General features: G+C 41.0%; 1 protein-coding gene across 2 annotated transcripts in view; it reads left to right on the top strand.

The window, feature by feature from the left end:
• The first annotated feature begins 7102 nt into the window (after positions 1-7102).
• LOC132985196 (1-phosphatidylinositol 4,5-bisphosphate phosphodiesterase beta-1) overlaps positions 7103-13594 on the top strand; it is a 115670-nt gene continuing 109178 nt past the window's right edge. For both annotated transcript variants that reach the window (XR_009675027.1, XM_061052441.1), the window contains exons 1-2: positions 7103-7241; positions 12472-12549. Coding sequence is in view for 1 of the 2 variants with exons in the window: in XM_061052441.1 (XP_060908424.1) it covers positions 7143-7241; positions 12472-12549 (177 nt within the window). In the remaining variant the exon portion in view is untranslated. The remainder of the gene's footprint in view (positions 7242-12471; positions 12550-13594) is intronic.

Raw genomic sequence — 13594 nt, 5'->3', positions numbered from 1 at the left:
TGTATACATGCATGCATGTTCTCTTTCATTCCGACTCCCACCCTCTATTTTGCTCATTTCTGAAGTCTGCTGCCTTAGGGGAAGAACACCTGCCAGTTTTCCCCCTCTTCAATCTCAGATAAGACAATAGAAGTAGTAGAAGTGTTTGGTTACACACAGAAACAGAGCAAGGAATGAGACATATTAAAGCATCCCATGTCTCGCCCACAAGGTCGCTGAGACTCTCCAGGTGTGAATAATGTTTTAAAAAAACACATACATTTTTGTGTCAGTGGAGTTGAGCAGGGGAGCAAAAGAGCTTCAGCGTTTTGCTTTAAACTCATAATTTGACCTGAACCACAGGCCCTGGGCCCCCTCTGCAAGCTGTTAAGTTTTTAACATATCGTTTTTCACTGCACATGTTCCGTGTTATGTTAGTTACCAGGAATTTGGATTGAATGGACAATGAAGTTCCTGAACCTTGAGAGAAGGATTATTCTTAATCGTAAGCAGAGGAGAGCCACCAGGGAGACGTAAAGTTGGGCCACAGCACTCCCTGTTGGTGAACTCGGGCAACTGAACCAGTTCATTATAAGCCTTGAAAGTCCCAGCATGGCTTTGGTCTTTTTATAGGCAAGAAACCACATCCCTGGTGTCTTTGAAGAGCTCGTATTCACTAAGTAGTAGTTTAGGCCTGCCAGTACTTACTCACTATTTTATAAGTATGAGTGGTAGAGGAACCCTTTGAACTGAACCCATTTAGAATACCATGGCTGATTTTTTTATAATACAGAAGTAAATAGACTATATTCACATAATTAGCAGGGAAACCCATGAATTACTGAGTGTTTCCCCCTGCACAGGTGGATAAGAGAACAGTCGACACTGCCTGGCTTCAAAGGATTCATTCCCTGTTTCTGTAGTCCTAATGCAACATACATCAAGTCAATTTTGCACACATACACACAGGATGTAAAGACACATGCTTTTTAATTTCTTGTCAGATGTAAATGTACAGGTGTTCATGTTAGGTCTCTAAAACCACATCAGACAGCATACAGGAAACAGTTATATTTGGACCAATGAAGCCTTTCAATTATAATGAAATTGTAACCACATAAGTGTGAATCTAGAAGTTTCCAGGATGAAATGCATGGCTGACACATTACACATTTTACGAGCCTTTTTATAGAAACTTTAATGTTTGTTATTGAACAGATCATGCACAGCTTTCTGACACATTAAAGCTGATTCATTTCAGTCACACTGCAGCTACATCCTCCTACATAAATATGAACTCCAATGACTGGTGAACATTTTCTAATTAATACTGTGTAGTTGGTTAATACGGTTAATGTGTCATCAGTCAGAGTGGGTCAGCCATAATACAAAAAAAAAGGAGTGGTTACATGCAGAAACCTTTATGTGCTTTATAAGTGCACAGATACTCAAGAGCATTTAGAACAATCAAAAGACTTTGATCGACAGGTACTCTGGTTTCAAACTGGTTTTAAACTCTCTCTGGCAGGATAAAGAAGTTCATGCTGATTCATCTTACAAATCAAAATCTTTTATGATTTTGATATAGAGTTGGAAAAAAAAACATTAATGTCATTCTCACATACAGTTATTGCTGAAGAATATTAAACATGTAGTAGGGGAGGATTGCCAAGTTAGAAAATGTTGCAATCGAGGGTGGTTTTTCTATTTTTTGGTGTTAGACCAATAACATCATCTGCCATATATATATTGTGTTGTATGCCACTGTGTTGTAGATTCATAACTTACAAAAGTCTTTTTTTTTTTTTTGGCTAATCAGTCACTTCATGCTAAGTGCTAAGGCTAGCTCTTTCACTCAGTAGAATGCCATAAGAGCAGCAAGAAACTCAGCCAACCTCACAGATGACTGAAGTAGATCCTGAAGTATGTTTTAATTCAAAAATAGACTTTGAATCATGAATCATGAATCGTTTTGAATCGAATCGTGACCCCAAGAATCAAAATCGAATCAAATCGTGAGACACCCAAAGATTCCCAGCCTTAGTGGATATACTAAGTAAAGACTGCATTTTTAATTTTTGCAACCATGTAAGGAAGAAAATGATTGGTCTTTTATTTAATTTGCTGATTTGACAAAAGAAAAAGTGTCTGTGTTTTCAGACTGTTTCTTAAATGATTTATATAAAAAAATGATCAAATTAGAATGTATAATCTACTTTTTTTTCTTTTTAAAATACTCTTCAAATGAAAGCTAAAACTTTGTTTCAGAAAAATTCTGTTTATAAATCAGCCGCAAGTCTGTTACCTGTGTAGTTAACACATAATATCCACGTTCATAGATTTACAACATACCTTATCCTCATTTTAAATACATCGTATCATGTGCTTTAAACAGAAATTATATGTGATGTGAAGAATTCCAATTGATTGTATTGGGTTCTTCCTCAGTCGGTCATATGACACATCATCTGTTCACCAGAGTGAAAATGTGCTTTCACTGAGTGCACTGGCAGGAGAGAGCCAGAAGATGCTGCTAATGTTCTGCTGAGTGAGATTCTGTTTAGGTTCATAAAGGGGCCAATGCAGGAACAATATTACACGGACTGTTTGAACTACCCAGAGGCCTTGTTTATACATTCATGCACTGTACTCCTCAATGCTTTTAGCCCGTCATATCTGACAGGCAAGCCAACAAAAGACGTGTCTTTGCCGTCCTGTCAGATCCAGCCTGCTAAGTGGCAAAACAACAGAGCATTGTTCTCACATAAAACTGTGCAGGCATAGACGCCTAAATACAAGAAGAACGTAACCCCATGTGATCTACTCACATTTACAATAGAGGACAAGTTATTTTGAACTGTGATTTTTTATATCACAGTTAAGTATAGGATAAACTATGAGAAAATCAGGCCAGCTGTGGAATCTACAGCTAAATGATTAAATCATTATAACAGATAATACTTGAAGGGTAACAGGAGACAGGCCTGCATCGGGCTTGGGCCCATAATTGAGCACGGTTAATACGCTGTGCAGCTTAGGAGAGATCTTGAGTTAATATCGATAATGAAAGCTCCAGCAGGCAGTCATTTTAGAGCACCTGTTCCTCATCATCTGCGTGTAAAAACACTGACACCCGACTGCACTGCTGTTCATTCTCTCCTGTCACTGCATATGAAGCAAATCACACATCTCACCCCTTCATTAATACTAGCCTGTGTTGGGGTAGTTTGTACTTGTGCGTATACAATATATATGGCAGATTCTACAACCTGGCGGGTCAAAAGGAAGGTCATTGCAGCATGTTGGATATTAATGCAACAAAGCCATTGACCTTAAACTGACCTTGAGCGCTACAGAGCCCTGGGGGCTGTCTTAAATACAATAAAAGTTGCAGACTGTAATCCTGCCTTTCACAAAATGTCCAACCTCAGATAAGGGGCTCACAGCTTTTGCTCAGGCATTGTTCTTTCCTCTAATGTCAAAATAACGTAAAGTTAGATCTATAAAATATTACTGCAGGAAAGAATTTTAAGAGCACAAATGATGGTTTCATATACTTATTACGAGTTATTTGGGTAGTTATACTTGACTGGGGAAAAAAAGATCCAGTACTAGCATGAGGCACTAGAGATGACCAACATAAAATATATGCCATTCATTAAGAAAATGGCCAGGCTTCCTCTTCGGTGTGTTATTTTCCCCAGGGAAAACGTCTTTCCTCACGAAGATGAAGGTAAAAGACTCTCTGTAATGTCAATGAATTGTGCAGGCAGCAGCTGCGGCCAGAGGTATTATGTTTTTTGTGTTGTCCATGACTCCTCTGAACAGAATAGTTCTGGAACCCCTTCAAAGAATTCTTCAAACCTGGCAAAAACACTTACTCTGACTCACGGAATGAACCGATCGAAATGGAGGTAAAAGGGCATTGCACTGTGACCTCTCTAAACAATTGTCTGTCCATAACGTCGCCATGTGCTACTTAAGACAAAAAACACCACCAAAAGGCCAGACGTTTGAACCTGATGCTGATGCAGTCAGGACTCCCCTTTGCAGGTCTACAGACTGAGCTGAATCATTTTGCGCAGTGCACAAGGTGGTGCTCAAACAAACCCCCAAATTGCCTTTTGTTCTCTGCAACAGTACTTTCCTGCACATGAACACATACAAGGGAAACAGCTCTTTTATTGTCAATGAACTTACACCTGCAGAGATATAGAGCTGAACATGGACAACAAAGGTCTATAGAGTCAGGACAAATACATTTTTTTACTTGTATTTTTTAAAGATTATTTGTTTGTCCTTTAGCCTCTAAAAGATACTAAAGTGACAACAGAAAGCAAATGAAGGGAAGAGAGTGTGTGGATGAAATCCACCAAAACAAAAAAGTTTGACCAGAACCCGATGCTGATGCAGTCAGGACTGAGCCTTTGCACGCGAGGTGTGTGGTCTACAGACCGAGCTGCATCAGGGTCCCATTTTTGGCAGTGCCCGAGGTGGTGCACAGACAGATCCTTTCACCTATTGTTGCCTCTCGGCCTCCCCTACAGGTGAAGAGAAAGTCAGTAACTGTAGCAGAGGCTATGAGCGATTTCGTAACGGCTTCCAGGGGAAAGGTAGTTTTAAAAAAAGGATGTGTGTGAGCACTGTATTAACAAGGCTACAGCTTTTGTGTGTCATTTTTTTGGACTCGTGACAGAGGCCTGTTTAAGAAGTGATTTCTTAATTCTAACAAACACATCAATTCTTCCTGATGCAGCTCTGATTCCTGCTTCCACAACATCCAGGTGGAATTTGTTTCAACCAAAGAACAATGAGGAAATCTGTTTTAAGATCTCAGAGTCCCTGAATGAAGTGGATAGAAAAACTGTGGTCTTAGTGCTTTTATATACTGACAATCCAATTATTTCCTTTCTGTGGGCTTCTTGTCTTTCATGCAAGAGCGCTTTGGCTGATTTTAGAGCTAGCTGGAACCTCAGGGCTGATAGGAAGACGGATGACAGACACCGAAGTCTGAGACAGGCAGGATAACAATGACTCATTTGTAGTATAAAAAAATGTGTCTCCACATTGGTACAACAGTATGCTGTATGTGTTCTTGTTGGAATAAGGGCTTCTACTTCGGAATTATGACTCATCAGAAAAAATTTCCTGTCAATGTGAAAGCATTTTTTCCCTTCTTCTGCCTTAGTAGTGTTCCTCTCACTCTTTTTCTCACACACTTGTATCCCTCTCTCACTTTCCTGAGCTGTCACCTAACTCTGACTCCATTCAGGGCCTAGTCCCCAAACTGTCACTATTAATCAATCACTAATGACAGAGAGCAAACCCAAACAAACCACTGTTACAACCGACATGAAAAGTGCCCGTCAAACTTTGACAGGTTTGACTTCTTTGACGTGTCTGATGGTCAGCGAGTGACCACAGAGAGACACACAGCGAGAACTGCTCCGAGGACTCGAGGAGTCTGCTGTCTGCTTTTGGAAATGACAGAAAATAAACAGTGTGGGTGGTACAAAGCCCAGAAGGGCTTAATGTTTTATTTAATAAGAAAGTTGAACTACAAAAAAAAAAAAGTCCTAAAGCCAGTGACACACTTGTGACTCACAAAACTTAAAAGAAGTTTCATCATGAATTAGTAAGAAGCCCAACAGCCACATGTGGGCACTGAAACAGAAACCTATTCTGGATGAAGGGTGTGGACGGATTTCTTAAATGAAAGTAGCACCTGTTACCATCTGTAGGCTTATGCATAGAGAAATCTTATATGATGAGGATAGATTGGTTAACACAATGGAAAAACTAAGGCTTGCAATTTCCCCCCAGCCAAAAGAATATTAACATCCAACCCCCCACAACAAAAGTTGTATTACACCAATTTCACTTTTTGTGTTGCATTTTATGTAAATGTAATCTCCCCATGTAATAGTCTTCATATTTCAAAGCGTAATTGCACATTTTATCCCAAGATTACAATTCTGGTGGGCAAAATATGAAATCCCTTCATTTTATTTTAATCAAACCGTGTCTGCTGCTGCACTCACATCCTGCAACATCTACTTTCATTACACTGTGGGTAATGGTGGATCATTCCTCGCGCCATTCGTCTTACCGCTTCTCTGAAAACTATTCCATCACTTGCTGCTGCTTCTAAGCATTTATTAAGCCTCCCATTCACTCTGCACCAGCCTGTGGCTACTTGTTTCCTTGTGGGAAGTGAAGAAGTCAAGAGTCTGGTTGCTTTATATCAATGTTGCAATGTGCATAAGCTACCTTCAAAATTAACCCATACATCAACAGTTGCACAACTGAATGCCTTTTAATCTGCCTTTTCATCATCTGCCTAAAAACTTTGCAATTTCAATTTGAAAAGTCCAAACAAATATATTAGAATGACTCTTGAAGTCCTGACATTGTTTACTATCCTTAGCTTTGGTGTAAGATCAAATGAAGATTTACAGGAGTGACTCATGTACTTCTGCACCCAAAGGATAAATCATAATGACAGAATATATTACAGGTTAGATGTGAAGACATCAGGTATATTATTTTTTATTAACAACACCAAAACCTTTTTGAATGTATTTTAGTTTCCAGAGAAAAAAACCTTGAAACTTACACTAGAATAATTACCCAAACTTGGTACATGTTGTTGCATGCACTTGCTGAGAGTAGACATGCGGACTCCAACACCTCCGGGAACCCTGCCTCAAAAGTACTCAAACAAACTTGGGGCAATTCACGAATATCATACTGCCTCGGACGCAGGGAGGCGCTAGATCACTTCAAGCATTGATCCCGTCCCTACATTGACTCGTGCAATTTTAAACCAGACTGCAACTCGTTCTGATCACCCCCTCCTTCTCTCTCGTTTCCTTTCTCTCTCTCTCCTCGTCTTCGCTTTAGCTGCATGTCGCTCAGTCAGTCCGCCAGTCCGTTATTGGCCCCTGTCCGCTGCGCCTACGTCCGCCTCCACAGCCTCTCCAAAGCCTGCGACGCGCCACCGCCGCCGTCAATGCGGGCATGACATACTGGCAGCAATAGTGGGCTTCCGACAGTCTGCTTTTAAGCTGATTGCCACAGAAAGGGAAGAGAAATAAGAGTAGAAGAGAGTGAAGTGAGTCATTTTCTAGCCGTGCCGTGCGTCAAGAAGAGTAGATGAGTCAATGGCAGGGGCACAGCCTGGAGTTCATGCGCTGCAGCTCAAGCCAGTGTCCGTCCCCGAGAGCCTGAGAAAGGGCAACAAATTTATGAAATGGGATGATGTAAGTATTTTGCACAGGACTCCGGCAGTGTGTTTTTGCTTGTTTCCACTGATGGAGGATTTATGCACGCTTTTTTTACGTACAATGTGTGACAAAGGCTACTCATGCAATATAGCCAAAAGGTGTCATTCTAAGTGGCGGCTGCAATAGCAGATGCTGATGGTTCAATGTATGAAGAAATCCAGGAGCTATATCGTCTTCAGACATGTGCTTTATTATTTACATTTCCCATTTGTAGTAAGTGTATGTGCTTGCGCGCGTGTTTGACAGCGCTTCATGTGTGTGTGAGAATGTGTGCCCCGCTCATTAATTCAGACTAAACATTTTGATTAAGCTCGCCCCTCACCCTTCCACTGGAAACGTTTTTATCAATTAACAATTAATTAGCGTATCGAGGCTCAGCGTGAAACCACAAGGCAACAGTTGAAAAAAAAAAAACATCGAGCTTGTTCTTGTTTTGTCCGAAACACTAACAGTGTAGCTGGAAGTGCAGTGACCTTGATTAAAATTGATTACACGCTGCTGATGAGTAGCCTGCGAAAACATGACAGTAGTAGCCGTACTATAGACATAGACAAACAGTAGCTATGGCGCACTGCTGCACCTGTCTCAAACAACAAATCTGCTGGTCTTCTTATGATCCTTTGAAGATGATTAGCTGTTTGACTTCTCATTGACCTTTTAATGGCTTGACCATATTATGGTTATTTCCATCTCCTCCGCTGGTACCACTATAGCTCTCCACTATTCTGAAAGAGGCTTTCTCTGATTTGTGTTTCACACCTACCCACAGTCTGTCTGATATGAATTACTGAATGCATTCCCCTGGTTTCTACAAACAATAATGGCTCTTTGTTGTTGGAGCAATTGAATACTAAGAGAGTAGTGATGGTTATTATTCTAAAACAAATAATGGTCCATTTGGTCACCTGGATTGGTGATTCACAAAGAGTTTACTATTATTGTCTCATGTGAAGGTAATTAATAAATGATAAATGGACTTGAGCTTGTATAGGGCTTTTCTAGTCTTCTGACTACTCAAAGCACTTTTACACGGCAGGTCACACATTCACACAGATACACATTCACACACTGATGGCAGAGGTTGCTATGTTAAGCGTCCATCAGAAGTAATTAATACCAGTCGTACACATTGATACGCAGCTGACGAAGCAGTGGGAGCAATTCGGGGTTAAGTGTCTTGCCCATGGACACATCGTACATGTTGCTGCAAGAGTTGGGGATCGAACCCCCAACCTGCCGGTTGTGAGACGACCCACTCTACCAACAGAGCCACAGCCGCCCCCACAGGACCAATACAATCTCATAAAACAAATCTAAATGAATGTAAATCATGAGAGCCAAGCCTATTTCGGGTTTTTTTGAGAGCTAAATGTTTTGGAGTGCAACTAACAATCATTTTCATCATCCATATATCTGCTGATTATTTTCTCTATTAATCAACAAGTCCATAAAATGACATTTAACCCATGAATTAACTCATCAGTTCCCCAGAGCCAAAGGCGTGTCTGTAACTTGTTTCTTTATCCACCCAATTCAAAGAAACAAGACCTCATTTTCTTGAATGAATAGCCGATAAAAGCAGCAAATCTTTATATTTATAAAAATAAAACCAGCAGATGTTTAGCATTTCGGCTTGAAACTGATTGGAAAGATGTATTGACTCTCAGCATAGTAAACAGTACATTTTCTTTAATCCTCTGATCCGCTAATCTATCAAAGGAATTGTCATCGCATGAGTTAAAAAAGAAAGGATGTTCTGTACAAAAATAGGATATATTGTTAGCAAACAGATTTATGGGTCAGGCTTTAAGAAGATGAACACATGCCTTGAGATCTTGATATACAAATTGGGCTGCGTTATGAGATTTCTATAAGTGACAATTTAAATAGCTTGTTTATGTGCCCCTAAAATATTCACAGTGAAATTATCACATTCACCAAGCTCAGGTGATTCAAGCACTGCAGATGGTATCAGATGGATGATTGTTGGTGTGAATGTGAATGTGGTCAGTACAGATGGCAGAGAGGAAATTATGCACAATTACAAACCTACCACTCTGTCAATCATCAATCTTTTGCTAAAACAAGGAAGCTTAAGCATTTCCTTAACTAATAATTACTAATGAGATTGAGCGCTCACCCCTTCAGCCCTCTGGTCAGTATTTTCTAAAAAGGTGGTTTGTGTGTGTGTGTGTGTGTGTGTGTGTGTGTGTGTGTGTGTGTGTGTGTGTGTGTGTGTGTGTGTGTGTGTGTGTGTGTGTGAGAAAGAGGCGGGAGTCTGTTTCCCCTTAACAGCCTTGTTTGTGTACTGTAGTTTATGCATGTGGGCCTATCTACAGAACCAAATGCCCACCAGGCCTTTCCTGTAAAAACACACACACCCCTCTGACACATACGTACGCAAGGATACTTTCTCTGTTTCATTTCCTGTGCCCTCTTTCCTTCCTCTCTCCTCTCTGTATCATTCATGGAAAGAATCACGCAGACGAGCGAGCTAGCGAGCCAGAGAGGGCTGTAATAGATTGCAAGAGCAAAAGAATTGAATTAAATCATTTTCCTCTTATCGCTGCTTCGGATGCTGGGCTCCCCTCTAAACCCTCTCCAAAAGAAATTGTTTAAGCAGTTCCGAAATTTAATTGTGTAAGGTTTTTTTTAATGTGAAACTGGCTAATTTTGTCTCACAGCATCACATCAGTGTGGTCAAAAAAATGTGTCAAGCTTCTTTTTTGTTTTTGTTTGTTACTGTGTTTAGATAGCTGCTGTGTTCGTTCAACGACAGCCACGATGAGGTCTCTGAATCAGACTGTCTGGCGTGAAGAAGAGCCTGCAGAATTCAGCAAACCTTTCGAAGTGTTTGTGAAATCCTCAAAAGTCCCAGACCTCCCCACTGTCCCTCACTCAAACACACACTTTCACACTGTGTGTTTTTGTTGTTGCCACTTGAAGACAACTTGTGGCTGCAATGGCCCAGGAGATTCCTGGTTGTAGTTCAAAACATTGTTTTACTCACTCAGTTCAAATGGCCCAATTCAGCACCGATGGCTGTCATAAGGCTGCTCCTGTTCAGAGAGAGTGGAGGGTAGGCAGGCATCCAACGCTTCTAGCAGAGGGACCCTTAGTCTTAAAGATCACTGACAGCCGCTTGCGAAGATGTGTGGAATATATGAAAGATGATGCCGGGCGCATGTAAACAGAGATATTTATAAGCTTGTATCAGCCCCCTCTAGTCTGGTGTGTATTGAATAAGATATTATCAGCCCACACAGGGAACCTAAAAATCCCTTTAAAGTAGTAGAATATGTCATTAGCATACAAAACAGAAATATGTTGAGCTCAAATCCCCTTCTCTAACACAGCCCCTCAGGTGATGGCTAATGGTACAAACTCTACGCTGCAAAGACGGTAATGCCTCCTGCCTGGGTTTGGTTCCCTCAGGGTGCTCGTATTTTCACAAGCCAGTCGCTAATCTCCCTTTAGTTCAGCGAAAAAGCTGCTGCTGCCGCCTTCCCATTAATGACAAATCCACAAAACAGTCAAACGACAATAAAAAAGCACGAGCAGCACAGCTAGCGGAAGGTGGTAATCTCCACAAATCACTCTGAACTCTAATCCACATTGTCGTAAGTACTTGTGTTTTTCGTAAATGTTCAGACCCTCGAGAAAAGGAGTCCGTAATGGCTTAATGTGTTCGTAGCGGTGGCCATGGTGAAGAAGAGGTGTTAGGGAAGAAGCTGCTCTCACATCTTTGGGCAGATCCCCACTGCTCTTAAGCTGTCATCTGACTCTCTCAATGACATCACAGACAGTGCATCAGTCGCCACATTTTACCCACTTAGGGAATTATTTATCATTATAAAAGCAATTAACTTGAAAAGGACTGCTCCAAGTCTATGTTTTAAAAAGTTTCTTGAAATATCTGATGTCTTTTGGAGGATAAATTGCACCCCAAATTCAAGAGAAGATATTGAATTTGTAACTTGAGTGGAGTTGCAACATATGGAGCTGCACTTGGTACGAGGTGTCAAATCTAACCATGAAGGCTTCTTTCCTGTCCTCAGGCTTGAAGTACCGTATGTGCGTCTGCAGGTGTATATATGCTGCATGTGTTCCCTGGTACGAGCTGCGTCCTTTCATTCAATCAAGCCTGCAGAGATTGTTCAATCATGTGAACAGAACCAAAACGATTTTTCTCGAGGCCCCCTAATAATTTTATTTCACGGCAATGTTTGGTGGCCATGGCGTAGAGCGTCATCTAAGGAGGCCGCTCTTTTCCCATGCAGCAGGTGTTTTTTTTAAACAGTTTGAAATGATCTCTGAGTACTTGTTGTATAACCCAGGTTCCTTTCCTGACTTTAGCTCAACACTTTTCATGATATGCTACCCCGCAAGTCTCACGGGGTCGCACCCAAGTATGACAAGCATGCAGCAGATGCCGACCATTTAGCTCTGTCCCCCAGTGCTGTGATAAGACATCATTAGACGCCACATGAAGACACTTTGTGCAGCAAAAGCGGCTGCCATCTCTGTGATCTCACAGCCATGGCTGACTGAGGAGGACAATATGCTACTGTTCAGCTCAACCATAGCCACTGTTGAGCCACAACACAAAGCTAAGGCTCTGTCTTTTTATAGATGCATCCAATAATATCTGGTGTTGCCATGTATGCCTCAGGGTCAAACCGTGTGTGTGTGTGTGTGTGTGTGTGTGTGTGTGTGTGTGTGTGTGTAAAGCCTTTGAGCAGTTTGCATGCAGGAGCTGTGAAAAAGCATTTGTCTGTTACAAGAGGGGGAAAATGGAAACATCAGCTGTGTAACAACCTGCACACAGTCTCTCTCAAACACACACACGCACGAACACACACACACACACACACACACACACACACACACACGTGCGCACACACACACACCAAGTTGCTTTGTCATTTGTGGAGATGCCAGCTCATGGTGGAGGCAAGCACCCTAGAAGGAAAGGATTGTGTGCGTGCTCGCAACATAAACAGAACTTTTAATGTCATTTTAGATTCCGGTATGCATGTAGTTTAACAAGAACTTAGCTTTGATCTTGAGAAATGAATAAATGCCCAGAGAATATTTTGCTACTCACACTGAAGCATGCACTCATGTAAAAACACGGACTTAGACAGGGAAACAGAGACGTAAGCACACATTGACTCCAGATGTCTCTCCCTGCGTTTTCTTCCAGGACTCTACCACTGTGACCCCGGTGACTCTTACAGTCGACCCCAAAGGATACTACCTGTATTGGACCGACCAGAACAAGGTGAGTTACTGCAAACAACTCAATTAGTCTCAAATTGCCTTGAGGCTTGTGAAGCACACTTTTCCCAGCATCCCAAATGTTTTGAATTATTAAAACATATTAAAAGCAAAAAGACAATAATTCAATGGCCAAAGAGAGTGACAAGAAGCAAACATTCTCTTTCTCTGCAACAAAGTCGGTCTATTTCTCCCACTTTTTAGAAAAAGTTGCTCCTTTAAATCTCAGAGAGAAAGTCATCTTTTCCATTACAACATTTTATTGAAGTTTTTGTCATCCATCCACTGAGGTTTGGGGGCTCAGGTTTGTAACATTTCATTATAATTGCTTTTTTATCAGTTATTTTCATGTGAAGAGCAGTATTTTTACAAAGATTTGTAGTTACATTATCTATCTTTAAACCAAGATACAGAGCCTTTAAATCATTAAGCATACCTTGACCCCAAATCCCCCAGAATGTTTGAATTTCGAACATGTCCAAAAATAAAAATAGGAATGATATGCCTGGATGAGTCTGCCCCGTTTTCAGCATAATTTTTTTGTTTTGTTTTGTTCTGGTCTAGCAAAAGATGACTCATTTTATATGGCAGGGGTTTCAGCAGCTGCCCGAAAAAAGATAGGCAATTAATTAAGGCTTAGATCCAGGCACAGATAATATGATGAAGCATGGACATTTGTGTTTACAAAATGTACATAACGTAAGATACCCTGATAATATCACATGAATTGTATTAAAAAGATCGATTTTGTCTTTGAATTATGTTGCTGTGGGATATTACAGTGCTTCGGGCTTGAAGAGCTGGTTTATTGCCACAGCAGAAGAATCATTTGTCCACACATTTCACAGACAGTTGCCTGGAGCAATCCAACTTCATCACTGTTTTCTGTCATTGCACCAGCATTGCTCATCACCATGACAACCTGATTGGTATTCTGTGGTGGACCCGTTTGGCATTGGAGTTGAACAAATTATCATATCACAATTTAGATGATTATAGAAGGATCAGAAGCTGTATGGGAAACGATGAAGGGCTTAGAAATGGCCTGA

Source organism: Labrus mixtus, chromosome 12 (genome assembly GCF_963584025.1).
Source record: "Labrus mixtus chromosome 12, fLabMix1.1, whole genome shotgun sequence".
In the NCBI taxonomy this organism is placed as follows: domain Eukaryota; kingdom Metazoa; phylum Chordata; class Actinopteri; order Labriformes; family Labridae; genus Labrus; species Labrus mixtus.
This window is presented reverse-complemented; position numbering and strand designations above follow the sequence as displayed.